This window comes from Dama dama, chromosome 30 (genome assembly GCF_033118175.1).
Source record: "Dama dama isolate Ldn47 chromosome 30, ASM3311817v1, whole genome shotgun sequence".
Taxonomy (NCBI): Eukaryota; Metazoa; Chordata; class Mammalia; order Artiodactyla; family Cervidae; genus Dama; species Dama dama.
This window is the reverse complement of record NC_083710.1, coordinates 69,670,289-69,689,961: the sequence shown is the minus strand read 5'-3', so window position 1 is coordinate 69,689,961 and position 19,673 is coordinate 69,670,289. Positions and strand designations below refer to the sequence as shown.

Below are 19,673 nucleotides of genomic sequence, written 5' to 3'. Positions count from 1 at the left end.
CTGGCTTATTTTTTCACTTCTCTTTCTAATTTTCACTTATTCAGGGGTTATAATAAAGGAAATTCTTAGTGTAGCAAATTGTTTAAATCCATGCAAAGGAAAAAAAAATCAAGGATATATCTTTTTATGTGGGATTTATATATAAGCTGTTATTTGAAGGACAAGTCATATTTCATGCTCTATTTTAATTTAAATTCTCTTCTGGCTATCTTACTACCTATCTGTAGACACAATATTTTTAAGTGACTTACCAGTTCACAGTTTTCATATACCATGAAGGATTTCAAAAGTTTCAATTACTCCCAAGGACATTTTTTACCAATTTCCCTTTCGGAGTAACCAATGAAAACATGTTTTTAACCATCAGAATAATTCCTAGGGCCGTCTCTTCTAACCTGGCTTCACCTCTGGTTCCTTGGAGTATTTGCTCATGATAAACAATCCACAAAGAAAAGAAGATAAAAAGAAAACAGTTCAAAAAGATTTTTTATAATTGTAAAAGAAATAAGCCTGAGGAAAAATGACAAGCATTAAGATGTGATTAGCAGCTCTACCTTTTTTTTTTTTTTTTTTTAATTTTGGCTGCACAGCTTGTGAAAATGAAAGTTGCTCAGTCGTGTCCGATTTTTTGCCACGCTATGGGCTATACAGTCCATGGAATTCTCCAGGCCAGAATACTGGGGTGAATAGACTTTCCTTTCTCCAGCAGATCATCCCAACCCAGGGATCGAACCCAGGTCTCTGGCACTGTAGGCAGATTCTTTACAAACTGAGGTATTTTATATTTGTTAAAGAAATAAGCCTGAGGAAAAACGAATAAAGCATTAAGGCATAATTAGCAGCTCTATCTTTTTTTTTTTTTTTTTTAATTTTGGCTGCACAGCTTGTGGGGTCTGTTATATGACTGGGGATGGAACCTGGGCCATAACAGTGCAAGTATGAATCCTAACTACTAGGCCACCAGGGAACTACAGTAGCTCTACTTGTGAGATAATAATGAATTAAAGGAACTTTTAGAACAATTGGAGGACATATTTATACCTAATATATTTCTACTTAAGATCTAATTATATCTATTTAATATAAATGGTATGTCTATGGGAAATGAAGTCCAAGTACCCTGGTTTAACAATACTATTATTAAGATGTTTTAATAAAGTATGGCAGCATCATACAAGGACCTATTACTTGGGTTAAAATAAAGATTTTCCCTATTAATCAAGACTCTCAAAGGGATTTGCATATTTTAGGAGTTTACTCCTCTCCTCCCTTTATTCATTAAATTGTTCACCACATGAAGGACTTTTGGTCACAGTGGTCCTAGGACTTGTTATAAGGTCACTATTTGTAAGCAATCATGTGTTATTTTAATTTTTTAATTAATTTTTATTGGAGTATAGCTTCTTAACAATGCTGTGTTAGTTTCTACTGTACGACAAAGAATCAGCTAGACATACACATATATAGCCTCTTCTTTTTGGATTTCCTTCCCATTTAGGTCACCACAGAGCTCTGAGCAGAATTTCCAGTGCTATACAGTAGGTTCTCAGCAGTTATCTATTTTATACATAGCATCAACAGTGTTTTAATGTTGTCTTTAACAATTCGCTAACTTCACCCTATTTATATTTCTTGTTTTCTAGTTTCTGCAACAGAACCCTTTTTTTCTACCTCATGTTCCTCTTATTTCCTGAAATTGGAATTGCTAAGACTGTCAGTGGGCTAATGGTAGTGTTTGATTTTTCGTCTGCATTTCTGGGACCTATTTAACTTGAAATCTGTTGAATTCCACTGTAAAGAATCATCAAATATTTTCTCGTGGCATGCCCCAAACCAGACATCTTGTGTTGTAGCTTGAACTTGAAAACATGACAGTGAAAACTATCACATTACTAAAATCAGATGTCGATTATTAAAAACAAGTACTTTCTGTTATAATTATCAAATTAAACCATTTCTATGGGAAACACTGAAATTGAAAGCAAAATGTGAAATCGCCAACACAAAGGAAATTCTCTAGCCACTTTCAATCATTTTGATGTGCTCGGCTTGCTCCTGGTAAACTAAATCCTTCTGTCCCTGGTTCTCATAGAAATTGGAGAGCAGGCTAAGGCAGAAGAGGTATTTCAGTGAACTTCCCATTGTAAATGGAACATCTTGTATCCTAAAGAATGTTGTACTTGCAATAATTGATATGCCTTGTTGCAGGCCATTGGTGGTGTCATATTATACTGCACCATGAATTCCAACTTGAAACTCTAGAATATCGTATTTGTGGGAAATGGAGTAAGTACAATTATAAGTTGTATAGAAGTTGAGTGTGTGGGAACTGGAAGAAATGGATGAATAGAAGTTGGCACTGGGGACCCAGGAAATACATATGCATACCTTAGAAGGACTACTTGTCTACTGCACCAAGTAATTTTAGTTTCATGTGCTTTGCCTGCTTTGATCCATGGGAAAGTCTGCTTGAGACTTTCAGAATGGAAATTGCAGTGCCATGAATCCCTTGAGTTGTTGCTTCAAGATTAGCAATAGTAAGTGTTCAGAGGTTGGGAAATGCCTCCTTCTCTCTGTGTTTGCTGAGTCGCCCCCTACATTAAACCACTCTTAAGACATTAACCCTACTGTGCCACATAGCAATATTTTCACATATGTAGAGTTCAGAAGAAAACCACTCTCCAAAAGTAGGAAATTGATAACAAATGCTGCTCATGAAAGGCTTCTGGGTACCAGCCAACTGTTTTCTTTCTTTCTTTCTTTTTTTTTTCCTTCTCAATGAGTAGTTAGCACTGCTTATGCATTCTGCCAGCATTACAGAGAGAACACAGCATATGATAAATGTCCAGGAGAAACGAGAAATGTTGAATCAATAACTATAGAAGGAAGGCAGGGGTTTGGGAGGGGTTAGATTTCAACTGATAGAAAATAAAGTAATTCTGTTTTTCTTTTTTTTTTTTTTTTAATCTTTCTTGGTGCTTTTAAGAATGCACAAGGGCAAACGTAAGTTCTGTAGCTAATGGTGAGATCAGATTCTACAATAATTGCCTTGACTTTTGTTCTTCAGTTTTAGAGCTGTGTTTCTGGCCTGTTTTATTGAATAGGCTCTTGTCTTCTACAAAGTAGAGATGAAGAAGTCTTGGAAGTTTGCTGCTAACTACAGTTCTTGAAATTATTTTCTATGTTTAGGGTCTAGAGGTTTTTGAGACATGGGATTTAAATATATCAGCCAGAGTCATATTTACTATAGAATTCTTTAAAACTAAAAAAAGTATCAGATTTATATTATAGGACTTCATGCTTAAGAAAGTCTTTAAAAGAGGAGCATCTTACACAAATGCTTGAAATACTTCCTTGTGTGTATTCTGTATCCTTCTGAAATGCAACATCTCACAGTCCATTTATTTTATAAAAAGTGAACCCAAGTTTATTTATAAGAAATGATACATATTTATCTAGCAACATTTTCCCCAAATAGAAAGTTGCAAATACACTAAATACCTTGAGGGTGAAATGACTCTTGCAGGTCCTAAGAAAGTCATCTGTGTCCCCAAGTGGCCATTTATAATGTGACACAAGTCCTTTGACTGACCTAACACACCTTCCTTGCGGCTGGCTTTAATTTACAATGTGATAGCAGCTGTCACAGTGAAAGAACCAGGCTCATTACCTGATTTGTTTCTGCCATCCCTGCACTCATCCAGGGATATGCACTTTTTAAATGACTGAATTAGTCATACTTCCATTAAACGAGTAGACCTACAAAGTAACACAGAATAGCCTCTTACTGCATTCCCTTCCATGCCTCTGCCTACTTGTTTTCATTTACTCCATTCAATAGACATGAACTGAGCTATGTTCTTAGTAGGCAGGTTCTTACTGGCTTGACTCCCTTGCTTAAATCAGAGCAAGGTCCATACTAGACACTCAGTAAACATTGCTAGATTTATGAATGAATGAGAGGGTGAATGAATAGAATCCACTGCATTGTCTCTTGGCCTAGCACAGATGTGGTACTTACCTTAGGTTTCATGTTTGATGTTGTCATTCCAGGTTTCTGTCTTGAGACTTCGTTGGTTTGAAAGGAGGAAGCCCAGAGAATTTGACATCATTGGTTTGTCTGATCTATGAGTGCAAGGCCTAAAGGCCTAAATTAAATACAAACTGCCTTTCTGTCTCTCTCTCATTGGAGGGTATCAATAGATCAGGGAACTCAACCTTTTCTGGACAAAAATGAATACACATCTTCCAAATCTTATCAGTTCAAGTCCATGTCAATGGTGGTGAGAGTGGATCATAAACCATGTCAAAAATTAAACAAATTAGTATTTAAGAACCACTGATAGATCATGCTACACCTATTGAAGCTGTCACAAAGATTTGCTAATACTTGGAGCCTGTAAGGTAACAATTGTATGTATTATGGCTGCTCAACATCAATTGTGTTTGACAATGGTAATTCAATACTTAGTCATAGAATGAGTACTTTATTCTATACTTATTAAGCTAGGGCTTCTCTGACACCCCCAGATGAAGTTAAGTCCCCCAGAGAAGTAGACACTTAGGATCCTGAGTCTCTATTTTTATAACACCTCATCACAGTTGATTATAATTAATTTAACTATATTCAATTCCCTGAAGGCAAAAAAAAAATGTTTCTAGCTTATTCAATATAATGACTTGAATTAATATGTTAAGATTATAAGCATCTTACAAACTAGAATAACCTAAAACCTTAAGCTCCAGTGTTGGGAAAAAAACATGGTAAGGTCTCACTTCTACATGGAACTATAGAGATAATTTCGCCTTTTATTTATAGTAATAAGCCTCCTGAAACATTTCAGTGTTTAAAAAAAGTACAGAACAACATGGAATCCATCTTTGGTCTCACCAATATGTGCCTCTCCTCACCTACAAAAACTTTTTTTCCCTAATTCTCACAGTCTATTCTATTCTCTAGTTATAGAAGGTACCAGATGTTTGGGGGAGGCTGTTCCACACATCCTAGATTTTAAAATAGAAGCAAGATCTATTGTAGCTATATAATGTAACTTCAGCCTTAACTTCTGTGCTCACCAGCTAGGTGTAATCTGCAATGTGGTTGCTCATCAGTGGAACTGTTCTTATCTGTGGAATGCTGGTATCCACGCCAAACACTCAAAAGAACCACAGGATATTACTGAAATGGCATGTTCTGTCCACGATCCGTTTCCCTCTAGGAAATTTTATTTATTTTTGTTTATTTATTTTTTCCCTCTAGAAATTTTAATTTACATAAACACTTTTCAAGAAAACCCTTTTGCATTTAGACAACCATTAAAAACCAGGCTAGAATAAGCTGACTATGAATATACAGCAACACCTGGGGTAAGTGCCTAAAAGAGACTGTCAGAACCCTCAAATTATTCTCCTACTGCACTGTTTCAAAGAGGGAACCAGCTAAAAGCCACTCTCACATCTTTCTGCTCCTGGGGGCTGTGGGAAGGGGGGCAGGGGGCTTGGATGTAGCAAGTGGGAGATACAGTGGGTTGAAGCCCGCTTGGGCTTTTGCACTGGGGAATCCCGTATGCACCTAGGCAGCAGCGGACACCTCCAGAGAGAGGAGAACCCAGGCTTTCAAGTACCCTACAGTGGAGCTGGCAGCATCTTCTTCAAAGCTGCCAGCAACTTAAAAAAAAAAAAGAAAAACAAACTCCTTACCTAAAGAAGGAAAAAATAAATTCTTTTTTAAATAATAATAAGAATCTTTTGAGCTGGGTCTCCCCTACTTTAACAGAGCTAAAATTTCTAAAGAACTATGAAAATATATCACAAGTAGCACTCCTGATTTTTTTCCCTAGGATTAAAAAAAAAGAAACAAAAAAACTGCAGCACTTCATAAGTGAATGTGAATACCACTGGGGTTTTTACCTGAACATTTAAAATATTTCACTTTATCAGCAAAGTGTCTTTCTTTTGACATGATGCAGACACCAACTGAATTCTAAATCGTCACAAATCACTTTCAATTAATTCGTGGCATTGTAAAGATTATGAGAATGTGCCACCAATTCAATCCTCGTTGTGACTGCTGGTTGATTGCGTGCCATTGTTAACCATTTAGATGAGCACATAATAAAAAAACAACTGATAAAATGTATAAACCAGGACATTAATGTGGCAGACAGAGACAGCACGTGCAGTTGACAGCAGCAGGAATGAAGGGTTTGATGACGAGACACTGGAAGTCTAAGAGTGATGGGATGCAGGTGCTGAGCAGAGAGGGGGCTATTATATATAATTTTTGTTGAATTACTGATTTGCTCACTGATCTTTGCTGCTGCATTCGTGAACACTGTAATACTGTCATCTTGGATGTATCTGTGTGGAAAATGGACTTGGCACATTTGACTAATTCATGTAATAAGTTGGTGAACTCACACCTCACATCCAGACAAGTATTGGCAAGAACAGAATTTGCCCTATAAGTCTATCCAGGTGGTCAATTCTCAATGCCGCAGCCAAACCCAAGGTAAGAAAATTGGAAGAATTTTCTTAGCGATCTCTAGGACTAATAAAAAAGGATATAGCGGAGCAAGGGCTATGAAATATATTAATGAAGGCCCAACTACCAGCTTCCCTTCAAACATATGGTAAGACACCACAGGTAACCCCATAGATTCAAATTTCAAAGTTCAAATTTTAGTTTTTAAATCAAATGATTTTTTAGGCATCCCATTTCACATCAAGTTGGCACCTAGGAAAACCAGCTGATTGAAGTATAAGGATTTGTTTCATGTTAAAACAGCCAACAACACTGAGAAAAAATGTCAATCAAGAAGTCACTGTTGCTCTTACAAGTTAACAAGCTCATATTCTCATTTTTGATCATGTCCTGCTCTATTTAACAAAATCCACATGCCTACTTTCATCAGTAAATTGCAAGCTGACCAAAACAGTTTGACTGCGTTATGCATTATGGCAATTTTAACCCAACAGTATGAATAATTTTTATGATTCAAAAGTGATGATGCTATGAGACTATCTGTTTTTTTTAATAGGTACACCTTTTTAGATTTCTTGATGTGAGTACTTTAATGTGGTAACCTTACACTTTCTTTATTTATAGTTTGCATTTAACTTACAGATTTGTTTTACTTTTACCACTCAATGATTTATACAGTTGTTTCAGTTTAGGCTTTACATATGTAAGTGATAATATGATTATACCAATATACTACATTTGAATTACTTTTTCCTTTTGAATTGAGTAGGCTAATGAAGGATGCAAGTGTTTTTAAATTAGTATTATTTAGGTAGAACGTCTTTGCCAAAATTCATCTAAACTTATATTTTAGAAGCTCAGGCTTACGTGTCTAAAAAATTCATACTCCTCTCAAAAATCTTAGCAAAGGACAAAAATCTTAGCAAAGAATCACACCTTTTTGGGTTAGAAAGGTACCTTAATGATTAACCTTTTAAAAACCCCCTCATTTCTCAAATGAAGTAACTCAAGATTATACAAATAGATTTTGTCCTCCCACTGAAGAGAAAGAGTAGAATATGTCAATTTATTCTCTCGGTAATGATTTCTGAGATCTTTGTTAGATTACTTCCATTTGGATCTACCCACTCTAAAATCTTTCTAAAACTTTACAACCATTTTCTTTGGCCTTCATAAGCAAAGCAGTGTGTTAGCTAATGAGTTTTTCTGCCAAGGCTGACTGCACATTTTTGCTAAGGTTTCTTTGCATTCTGATGCACCTTTTTCCTTTCCTACCCAAATCTGAGATGTCAGAAGGCTTTACGCAAGACTTCTAGTTTAGAGGGTTGCATAAATGATGAAGTCCCTCTGAGGCTGAGGAATGCCACTGTTATTGGCCCCACTCTGCTTGTTACAATGCAACCCCAGTAAATGCAGTTGAAAACTACTTTTATTTGAAGGCCATTTGACAGAGGGGGAGAAAACACATTTACTCTTTCAAGGCCTGTGTATTTTCCTGGGAGAAGCCTGCCTATGAAATTTGTCCTTTTATCCTTGGATAGCAATTTGGGAAATATCTTTTGGCAGTGCAGTCTCCTGAGTGGTTTCTACATCTCCAGACCACAGCAGTGATTCACAGACCTACTCTGTAACTCCCCCACCTCCCTCCCGCCTCCCTTTTAAAGACGGGAAGGCTGTTTCATGCTGCTGTGCTGAAAACATTCTTCTCTGGAGGCTGAGGAAGAAAATCTGCATATTTCAGCAAAAATATTGAGCTATTTTCACCATAGATGTTTAAGGCAGGAAGTGTTTACTAATATCTGTGATTATGCTGAGACACTACAATAAGAAAGAGACAGGACTGTGGGCTTTTTCTTAAAACAAGATTCTTTTCTAATGTGTCCCTTACTCACAGGTGCTCCCAGAAATTCAACAAGATTACTTCTATCTTCATCAGACAGATCAGCTACTGCAATACAGCTGGCTCCTACTATCTTCAACAGGACTGTCCATCAAAATAGACCAAGAAGTCTTATTTTTCAGGATTAAAAAAAATGAAGAAAAATGCAACATAATATTTATGATTTTCTAAACACACACTCTCTCTGTGTGTTTCAATCCTCCTAGTCTCTACAAGTCATCACCACTTTGGACCTGCCCATCAGGCCCCATGAACACCTGCTATCCTCACATCCCTCTGCTTGAATCCATGGGGATGCTTCTTACCTATAAACAGGTTCCACTCGGTGTCGAGATCAGCTTGATTTGCCAGGCAGCCCTTCATGACATTGAGGCAGTAGTTGTTGCATGGTCTCACAGTGGGGAGTCCTCGACAATAAGCGCAGTATAGCATCTTCATGAGGGCACGGATGCAGCCTGGGGTTGGGCTGACCTAAAGATTTATTGGGAAAAAAAAAAATCAGGAATAAGAAGGATGGAAGGGGACAAAAAAGAAGTGACTCATTTTCTCCTTGAAAACGAAAAACAAAACAGAACAGTGAAATGGCTCTGATAAACCTTCAACAGCTGGGCAGCAGGCTAAAGGAGCCATTAGAATCTTAGTCCTTTGCAGTACTTAATCATGAAGTCAGCCAATTCCTCTTTAATACTTCTGTTCAGTATAGGAATAATCATTTTTCTTGAATTGTCCTTGCCAACATTTTGATATCTATGTCATTGCAATTTAGCCCTAAAACCTAGACACTGTTTCAATGAAATAGAACATGCAATGAGATAATGCATGTGAAAGCAATTTCCAAAGTTAACAGCCCCATAAAAATGAAGGTATTATTAAAGTTTAATGTGACACCTTTGGAAAATTTTCCAACTGGTTATTTGACCCTGTTTCTAAAGGAGGTTGGCAGATACACTTCCTTTGTACATAACTTTTTATAAAGGATCAATATCAACTTGTCTGGGATTTCTGAGATCCAGGCCTGTTGAGAAGCAGTGGAACTGCCAAGACATCATCTTCAGGCATCTGAAGCTTTGCAGTTCTGGGAACTTTGGAAGATGGATCCAGGGTTGACTATGAAGAGAAATTCTTGCAGCAATTCAGAGGAGCTACTAATCCACCTATAATGAAGTGCTATTTGCCTCGAATACGATAAGCAGTGAATGGTTCTAAGTTAATCAATTCTAAACCAATCAGGTCTTTTTTAGACTCACTGAAAATTCCAATCTGACTTTTAAGAGGACAGAATATTTAAAATGGAATGGACCAAAACCAGAAAAAAAAAAATACAGAAAGCCCTTTTTCATGGCTGGATACAAACATTGTTATTTAGTCAATAAGTCATGTCCAACTCTTTGCAGTCCTATGGAACTATAGCCCGCCAGGCTCCTCTGTCCATGGGATTTCCCAGGCAAGGATACTGGAGTGGATTGCCATTTCCTTCTCCAGGGAATCTTCCCAACCCAGGGATCCAACCCGTGTCTCCTGCATTGCAGGCTGATTCTTTACCACTGAGCCACTAGGGAAGCCAGATACAAACATTTGTGACGTATTTTTTAGACATTCCATATAACATCGATGGTTTAGTCAAGTAACTACCTGTTTCTGTTCTTGTGCTCTTGCTCTGAAGACAAGTCTAATTTCTATTGTTTGGATTTCCTGGAGAGTTAAAGTCTTATTGGCTAGACCTGGGCCCCAGGTGACAATTACATGCCCAGAGACTTCAGATACTGACAAAGCATGACGCCAATGTAAAGATAGGGCAGTAAAAGGTATTTCCATATAAATGGATATTTTCCACTACCACAGCTTATCTCCATCATTTTATCCTTTGTCTGGAAACTATATTTGAGGTTTCTAATGCAAGAATTTGGTTTCTGTAACATTTTCTTAATTTTCTGGTGTACATTGTAAAAAATTCATAAACAAAACCCTCAATTAAATAGAGTTGGGAGACCAGAAGGGGGAGCTCTCACACCTGCAACAATAGCAGAGACGAGGACCCAGCCAATGAAAAGCCAAGGACTCTATTCACTAGAACAGAGCTCCCAACTTCCTTTTCTCCTCCAAAAAGGTGCCCTCCTTTCTTTTCTGAATTGAGTTCTCTGCTGATCCTGAATAAACCCATCTGTGCTGGAGAAATATTTGGCAGTCTCTTCGATTCAGACCAAGAAAACTGGCAAAGTCCTTAAGTTACTATTTCAAGAAATGAAGCCATCTATTATCTATCTATCATCTACCTATCATCTATCTATCTATCTATCATCTATCTATGCATCTATCTATGCACCAAAAGCTCCTGTTATCCTCTTAATCTTTTTGTATTTTCTTTCCAAAATTTTGTGAAAATTTTCTTCACTGATTTTTTTTCACACATCTCTCTTTCTCATCCATCCATTAATCCACCACCTTAGTTTTAATGCATTTCATAGTAAAGGATTATCATTTTGATTTTTAATTTTCTTGATAATTTAATGTTGACTTTAATAAAATAGAATTAACCTGATCAACGATAGAAGGTTAGCACTTTAAGTAGTCCAAATCAAATAAGCACAGTAGAATATAATTGGCTTTTTTACATTAAAAAAAAAAAAAAAGGAGAATGGCTTAGTATCCACTATTGCTAAGATTTACTTTCCATCAACAAAACCAACAGAAATGAAAACAAAAGAGAGGAGTCTGGTGACTTTTCTTCTGAGCTCTTATCAGTACCACCATATCTACCTCTCCAGATAGGACTGCTGTTGTTCACTCGCTGAGTTGGGTCGGACTATTTGTGACCCCGTGGACTGAAGCATGCCAGGCTTACTGGGTTCAATCTCTGGGTTCGCAAGATCCCCTGGAGAAGGGAATGGCTACCCACTCCAGTATTCTTGCCTGGAGAATCCCATGGACAGAGGATACCGTCCATGGGGGTCGCAAAGAATCGGACATGACGGGGCAATTAATTTTCACTTTTTGAAATAGGATATTTTGTTGAAAATGCCAAATTTTATCCACAATTGAGCAGAATTTAAAAAAAAAACACTTTATCCACATGTATCCCATATCATTCACAGAAAATAGAGAAATTCTGTATGTGAAATTCCAAATTCTTATACATTTTACTCATTTGGTATGGTTGCAGTCCTGCAAACCATTGTTCATAGCACTTTAATTTTCATAGCCTTGCAACTACTCTCCTGACCTGATGCCTTTCTCCAGAGACCTACTCTATTTTCACCAAAGGTAGCTAAGCTATTTCTTCCCTTGACTCTGCTGAATGTTTGATTTCCTTGTCACTGGTGTTATATAAAGCTTTGCTGTTTCTCACTCAATGTGTCAGTATAAAGCCCAGTTATTAGTTGCTCAGTAGTGTCTGACTCCTTGAACCCCATGGACTAGTCCACCAGGCCCCTCTGTCCATGGAATTCTCCAGGCAAGAATACTGAAGTGGGTAGCCATTCCCTTCTCCAGGGGATCTTTCCGACCCAGGGACTGACCCCAGGTCTCCAGCATTGTGTGAATAGTGGGGATGCAAATTTGACATTGCTTGGATGGTATGGACTCTTTCTCATCACTATAACCTGTACCGCTCTGCATAACATGAACATCATTGTAAGGTATTATGATTTAGGTACTCAATAAATGCTTGTTCAATTGAACTCTCTATTGTGGTTCTCAATTCCCTGGCCACATTGATATTCAAAGAAAAAGGGAACAAGATAGTTTGCTACATCTTAGCATTCAACTGTTGCTTTTAACTCCATTTTCAAAGGTTATTGATTGTATTAATTCCAAAGTTTTGTGGCATTTGTGTGTATGTGTGAGTATTGGAACTAGGGCAATTTTCTCAGTCTGACTTTTCAGAAGAGTCTCCAACTCAGAGTAGCAACCATCAGAGAAAATTGAATACCCTTAATAACCTAAAAGAACAATGCTGTTCAAGTTAAATGTGGCTTTCTCAGTGCTCTAGGAAATGACATCCTTCCTGGTCAAATAAAGGGCGTTCGAAGAAGAAGAAGAAAAAGTGTGGAGGACAGAGCTGAAACTTTTATGTTCACAGACCATATTTTTTGAAGTGACACAACTGCATACTTGAATTAAAATAAAAAAAAATGAATCACTTCAAACTGAAGACTTTTAGAAGTAAGCCTTTGAAAAGAGGTTGTTTCAGATGCCAATTGCATTCAAATACCAGTAGGCTATGCCTATTTTTAAAATGTATAGTAGTGTTTTATAATGGTGCTACTATTCTTAAAAATTATTTTAATTTCAAAGTCAATATAGACTCATAAGAAGTTGCAAAACCAGTAGAGTCCTGGGTACCCTTCACTCATCTTTCCTCAATGGAAACATCTCATAAAACCATAACAAAGTCTCACAGACATTTCCAGGCTCCTCTGTCCATGGGAACTCTCCAGGCAAGAATATTGGAGTGGGTTGTCACGCCCTCCTCCAGGGGATCTTCCCAACCAAGGGATCAAACTCAGGTCTCCTGCATTGCAGGTGGATTCTTTATTTCTGAGCTACCAGGAAAGCCCAACACTGACACATTGCTGCTAATGAAACTATAGAACTTATTCAGTTTTCATGATTTTTTAAGCCTACATTCTTTGCATGTGTGTGCATGTTTATACTTCTATGCCATGTAATCCTATGTATGGATTAGTGTAACCATACCACAGTCAACATACAGAACTTTTTTGTCACCACAAAAGCATTCTGTTGTGCTCCTGACCCACCCCTTGTCCCTATCACCAAGCAACGGCTAATCTATTTTTCATCTTTATATCTTTATCATTGTAGGAATCAACTAGTATGTAACATTTTAAGCTTCATTTTTTTTTTTTAACTGAGCATGCCCTTGAGGTCCATCCAAGTTGTTGCATGTATTCATTCCTTTTTATTTGCTGAGTAGTATTTTTATTTGCTGAGTAGTAGTATTGTTTGGATATACGAAATTTGTAGAACTCTTCACTCACTGAAGGATACGTGGGTTGTTTCCAATACTTTGCTATTAGGGGTAAAGCCTCTATAAGCATTAATGCAGAGATTTTTGCATAAACATAAGTTTTCATTTCTTTGGGATAAATGTCCAAGAGAGCAATTAATGGGTCAAACGGTTAGTGTGTGTTTAGTTTTCCAAGAAATAGCCAAACTATTTTCCAGAATAGTGAAGTCCTCTACATTTCCACTAGCAATATATGAGAGATCCAGTTTTCTTCACATCCATGCCAGTATTTGGTATTATTACTATTTTTTATTTTGGTCATTTTAATAGGTGTATTATCTACTTTTAAATTTATGGTGAATTTCCTCTGAGTAATATCTATAGTGGGATTTTAACTTCAGTAGGCTCTAGTAAGCATCCGACATAAAATCATTCACCAGTTGGACTCTAGAAAATATGAAACATTAAATGAACAATAATTCCGAAATAATAGATATATCTGTATATTTGGCAAAACCAAAATAAGGAAAAGAGTTTAAAAACTCATATTTAAAATTTACAATAGAATAAGATCTCAAATGTATACATCTTATGAACTATTAAAAAATGCCTCCTAAAGAAAATTGTGCTCATTTAGCAATAATAAAGACTGCAATTCACCTTAAGAAACCAAATGTTGAGGTTTTTTGAGTTGGTAATGTGAATTTTGACTATTTTAAAAAATGTATCTATAACTTCCTAGATATTCAAAGAAGACTGGGAAATAAATTTAGGTAAAGGAATAAATTTAGATGTTTATAAGAGTGATTTCTGATTTCCACTTGGCAAAATACAATAATGTTTTTAAGCGAAGAAAAAAGAAGTTCATGGTAACACATTCTTTTTTTGTAATTATTAGTATTTTCACCTAACTTTTACATGTCGTCCTTCACCGCTAGCATCACTTTGTCACAAATTTACAATACTGGGGTTGCGGGGCGGGTAGAGAATAGCCAATGGTTCTTACTCTGTTATCCTGCTCCTGGAAAGATAGACACTACATTGTGAGTAAACCAAGTGAGATTTCAGTATGAAATCCTTGCATCTTGGGTTTAGTCCTTCTGTTAACATCTTTTGATGTGGTTTATATATAATGAAATTATTTAGAGTTGACTCGTTTTGAAGAATAATAATACCATTTGAGGAGTAACATTAAAATTTATAACAAGGATTCCTTGTAAAATTGCTGAAAAAATAAATAACATACAAACAATTGATCTCTTAGTTTATAAGCTTGTAGGTTTTGTTTTTGTTTGCATTTCTTTTCAAGATGTTTTTTGATGTGGACCATTTTTAAAGTAGTTATTGAATTTGTTACAGCATTTCTTCCGTGTTATGTTTTGGCATTTTTGGATATGGCATGTAGGATCTTAACTCCCTGACCAGGGATTGAACCTGCCCCTGCTGCACTGGAAGGCAAAGTCAAGTCAACCACTGGGCCCCCAGGGAAGTCACCCTATGTTTCTTTTTAAAAAGGAATACAAAACAAATCCTTAATAAATCTATATTGGGATGTAGACTAAGACTTACCTACCTGGCTAGCTATATGTGTCAGGATGTTATAGCAAGTAATTCTTACAGTTTCTAAATGTGATTTGAGGCATGGCATACCCTAAGTCATATAATAACAATTCATTTAAGGTCTTTAATATACTTGAGATTTCTGTATCTGGGGCGACATTCAAGCATTGGTGCTCACATTAGCAATTCCTAACAGTAGCCAAAGTAAAACAAGATTTTCTCTTAAAGTAGTTTTAAAAATCAAGAAAGCATGTGAAAGTGATAAATCTTTACTTGAACATATAACCTCTCAAGAGCTTGTTTCTATGGAAATCATACAGCCAGAATAATCAAATAAACATGTATGTCAGAATACAGACAGATAGGGCTCTCAAAAGTTGAACAAGTTAATATAAAGGAATGACTTCACTAGAATAAATTAAAAATGCTTTTGAACAACAGTAGATGCTATCCTCCACAGTTGATAACTGATAGATTAAATAATGAGATGTTTTTACTCATCACCTTAATATATTATGAGATGTTGAAGTGTCTTCTGAAGGCCTCAAGAATGAATAAATTATATTCAAATTAGTTTTCATGTTAAGTAAGTTTAATTATAATTCTTTTAACAATCAGCAATCTATAAATTGGCTTTGTAGTAACTTCATGAGAATTTAAATTTGCTTCTTCTTTGTTTACTCATGCAACTTTCATTAATTCAACATTTATGGTGATGAGTGTGAAGAACTAAAGAGTGTCTTGATGAGGGTGAAAGAGAAGAGTGGAAAAGCTGGCTCAAAATTCAACTTTCAAAAAACTAAGATCATAGCATCCATTCCCATAACTTCATGACAAGTAGATGGGGAAAAAAGTAGAATCAGTGACAGATTTTATTTTCTTGGGTTCCAAAATCACTGAAGACTGTGACTGTAGGCATGAAATTAAAATATACTTGCTCTTTGGAAGGAAAGCTATGACAAACCTAGACAGTGTATTAAATAGCAGAGACATCACTTCTCTGACAAAAGTCCTTATAGTCAAAGCTAAGGTTTTTCCAGGAGTCATGTACAGATGTGAGTTGGCCCATAACAAAGGCTAGCACTGAAGAATTGATGCTTTCAAACAGTGGTTCTGGAGAAGATTCTCAAGAGTTCCTTGGACTGCAAGGAGATCAAACCAGTTAATCCTAAAGGAAGTCAACCCTGAATATTCACTGGAAGGACTGATACTGAAGCTGAAGTCCCAATACTTTGGCCACCTGATACAAAGACCCAACTCACTGGAAAAAACCCTGATGTTGAGAAAGATTGAGGGCAGTGGGAGAAGGAGGCGACAGAGGATGAGATGGCTGGATGGCATCACTACCTTAATGGACATGAGTTTGAGCAAACTCTGGGAGATAGTGAAAGACAGGGAAACCTGGCTTGTTGCAGTCCATGGAGCCTCAAATAGTTGGGCATTACTTAGCAACTGAACAACAAGATGGGGAAGAATAAAGAGACCTTGTACCCAGTGTTGGGATGCTCAGAATACATTCACTTCCAGGGAAAAAAAATGCTTTGTATTGGTAAGTGCAGTGTAAAGGGAACCCTAAAAGGGGCATTTGGCTCAAAATTGGGAAGTAGCGATGAACACAGAGATGACTTCTGAAGAAAGCCACGTAACAGCAAGATCAGCATGGGGGAAGGGTGACATCACAGAATGGTGAAGTAGGAAACTCCAAGAATCAGTCCTTCCATTGAAGCAACCATGAAACTAGCAAAAATTGACAGAATCACTTTCTTGAAACTCTAGAATCTAATTAGAAAAAAAGAACTCATAGCAACTAAGCAATTAAAAGAATGTTTCAAAATAAAATGGACTGCTATCAAAACAAACAGTCCACTAAAAAAATGAACTGAAGACCTGAATAGACATTTTTCCAAAGAGAGGGCATACAAATGGTGAATAGGCACATGAACAGATGTTCAACATTGTTGGTTATTAGAGAAATGCAAATCAAAATGACAAGGAGATATCACCTCATACTGGTCAGGATGGCCATCATCAAAAAATCCATGAACAACAAATGCTAGAGAGGATGTGAAGAGAAGAGAACCTTCTTAGACTGTTGGTCAGAAGGTAAATTGCTATAGTCACTATAGACAACAGTATGGAGGTTCCTTAAAAATCTAAAAATAGAGCTACCATATAACTCACCAATCCCACTCCTGGGCATATATCCAGAGAAAAACATGATCTGAAAAGATATATGCACCCCAATGTTCATTGTAGCACTCTTTAAAATAGCAAAGACGTGGAAGCAAGCTAAATGTCTATTGACAGAGGAATGGATAAAGAAGATGTGGTACATATACACAATGGAATATTACTCAGCCATTAAAAAAAAGAAATAATATCAGTTGCAGCGCCATGCATGAACCTAGAAAGCATCATATTGAGTAAAGTAAGTCAGACAGAGAAGGAAAAATATGGTATGACATCCCTTATATGTGGAATCTAAAAAGAAATGATATAAATATGAACTTACAAAGCAGAAAGAGACTCACAGACTTAGAAAATGAACTTATGGTTGCCAGTGGGAAGGGATAGTTAGGGCCTTTGGGAAGGTCATGTGCACTCTGCTATATTTAAAATAGACAACCAACAAGGGCCTCTTGTTTTGCACATGGAACTCTGCTCAATGTCATGTGGCAGACTGGATGAGAGGGGCTGGGGGAGAATGGATATATGTTTATTTATGGCTGAGTCCCTTTACTGTTTACCTGAAACTACCACAACATTGTTAATCAGCTATACCCCAATACAAAATAAAAGTTTAAAGTTTGGGGAGAAAAAGAAAAATAAATAAATAAAATGGACTTCTAAATTTCAGTAAAAAGGCATTGCTAAATCTTAAGTCTCAAGAAATTTAAAATGATAGCAATCATACACTGTATCTCCTCTGACCAAAACAGAATAAAACTGGAAATTAGTGTCAGAAGGAAAACCTGAAATTTCACAAATGTGTGGAAACTAAATCACATACTCTTTTCTTATCTGACGGAGAGATTAAAGAAGAAATCACTAGGGAAATTAGAAAATAATTAGATAAACAAAAAATAAAAATGCAACATGCAAAATTATAACCATCAATGCCTATCTTAAAAGAGAATATCTGAAATCAATAACTTAATGTTAAACTTTAGGAAACTAGAAAAAGAAGAAGAAATCAAAACCAAAGTTAGCAAAGGGAAGAAACCAATAAAATTGGAATGGGGATAAGCAAAATTTTGGTTTTAGTTCACTCTTCTCTTTCTAGTTCCTTAAGGCATAGAGTTTTTGATTTCAGATCTTAACTTCCTTAAGTTTTTTATTTCAGATCTTTATTCTCCCAGAAGTGGGGAGTGAGGCATGGGATAGTCTCTTTCTCTGAGCTTCTGGAAAGAATCAATTCTGCTGACACGTTGGCCTCAGATTTCCAGCCTACTGAACTGTGACAGAATACATTTCTGTTGTTTTAAATCATTTCATTTGTGATGATATGCTATAGCAGCCCTAGGAAACTAATTTATATCCCAACCAATTAGATAACATTGATGAAATAGACAAATTCCTAGAAATATACAACCTACAAAACTGAATCAAGAAAAAATAGGAAATATGAAAGAAACTCATATCAAGTAAAGAGACTGAAATAGTAAACAAAGACTCCAAACAAAGAAAAACCCTGAACCAGATGGCTTTACTGGTTAATTCAACCAAACATTTAAAGAAAATTTAGCAAAAATCCTTCTTAAGTTTATTCCTAAAATAGAAAGTGAGAGAATATTTCCTAACTCATTCTAAGAGACTAGAATTACCTGATACCAAAGCCAGACAAAGACATAATAAGGAAAGGAAAGGATAGAGCAGTATACCTTTTAAAATGTAGTTTTAAAATCCTCAACAAAACACTAGTAAACTGAATATGTATTAAAAATATTATAAACCATGACCAAGTGGAATTTATCCCAGGAATGTGAGGGAAGTTCATCAAAAGAAAATCAATCAATATAATATACCATATTCGTAGAATAAAGGGAAAAAAATGCATGCAATCACTTTAAGTGATGCAAAAACAGCTTTTGACAAAGTTCACCACTCTTCCATGATAATACTTCCAGAAAACTAGGAATATAAGGGAACTTCCTAAAGGTGATCAAGGGGATTTATAAAAATCCACAGCTGACATCATACTTGATGGTGAAACTTTGAAAGATTTCTCCCTAAGATCAGAGACAAGACAAGGAGGCCTGCTTTGGCCTCTGTTATTCAAGACTGCACTGTAAATTCTAGCTAGAGTCACTAGGCAAGAAAAAGAAATAAAAGGTACCCAAATTGAAAAAGCAGAATTAAACTACCTTTATTCACAGATGACATGATCCTATAAATAGGAAATCCCAATAACTTACAAAAACAACTACTAGAGCTAATAAATGAAATCACAGAGTACAAGATCAACATGTAAACATCCAGTAAGTTTTTATACACTTGCAATGAGCAATCTGAAAGGGAAATTAAAAAAATTCCATTTACAATATTATTCAAAAGAATAAAATACCTAGGTATAAATTTAACCAAGGAAGTGGCAGAATTTTACACTTGAAAGCTATAAAGCATTGATGAAAGAAGTTTAAGAAGCCTTAAACACATGGAAAGATATCCTGTGTTCCTGTATTGGAAGCAAAGTTGTTAGGTGGGCATACTACTAAAAGTTAACTACATACTCTCTGTAAAATTTACCAAAACCCCAACAGTTT

The 19,673-nt window shown here is 36.2% G+C and overlaps 1 protein-coding gene across 1 annotated transcript in view; it reads right to left on the bottom strand.

The window, feature by feature from the left end:
- Nucleotides 1–19,673, bottom strand: part of GPC6 (glypican 6) — a 1,190,689-nt gene that overhangs the window by 367,752 nt on the left and 803,264 nt on the right. The window contains exon 4 of the mRNA XM_061133003.1: nt 8,690–8,855. Coding sequence (XP_060988986.1) covers nt 8,690–8,855 — 166 coding nt within the window. The remainder of the gene's footprint in view (nt 1–8,689; nt 8,856–19,673) is intronic.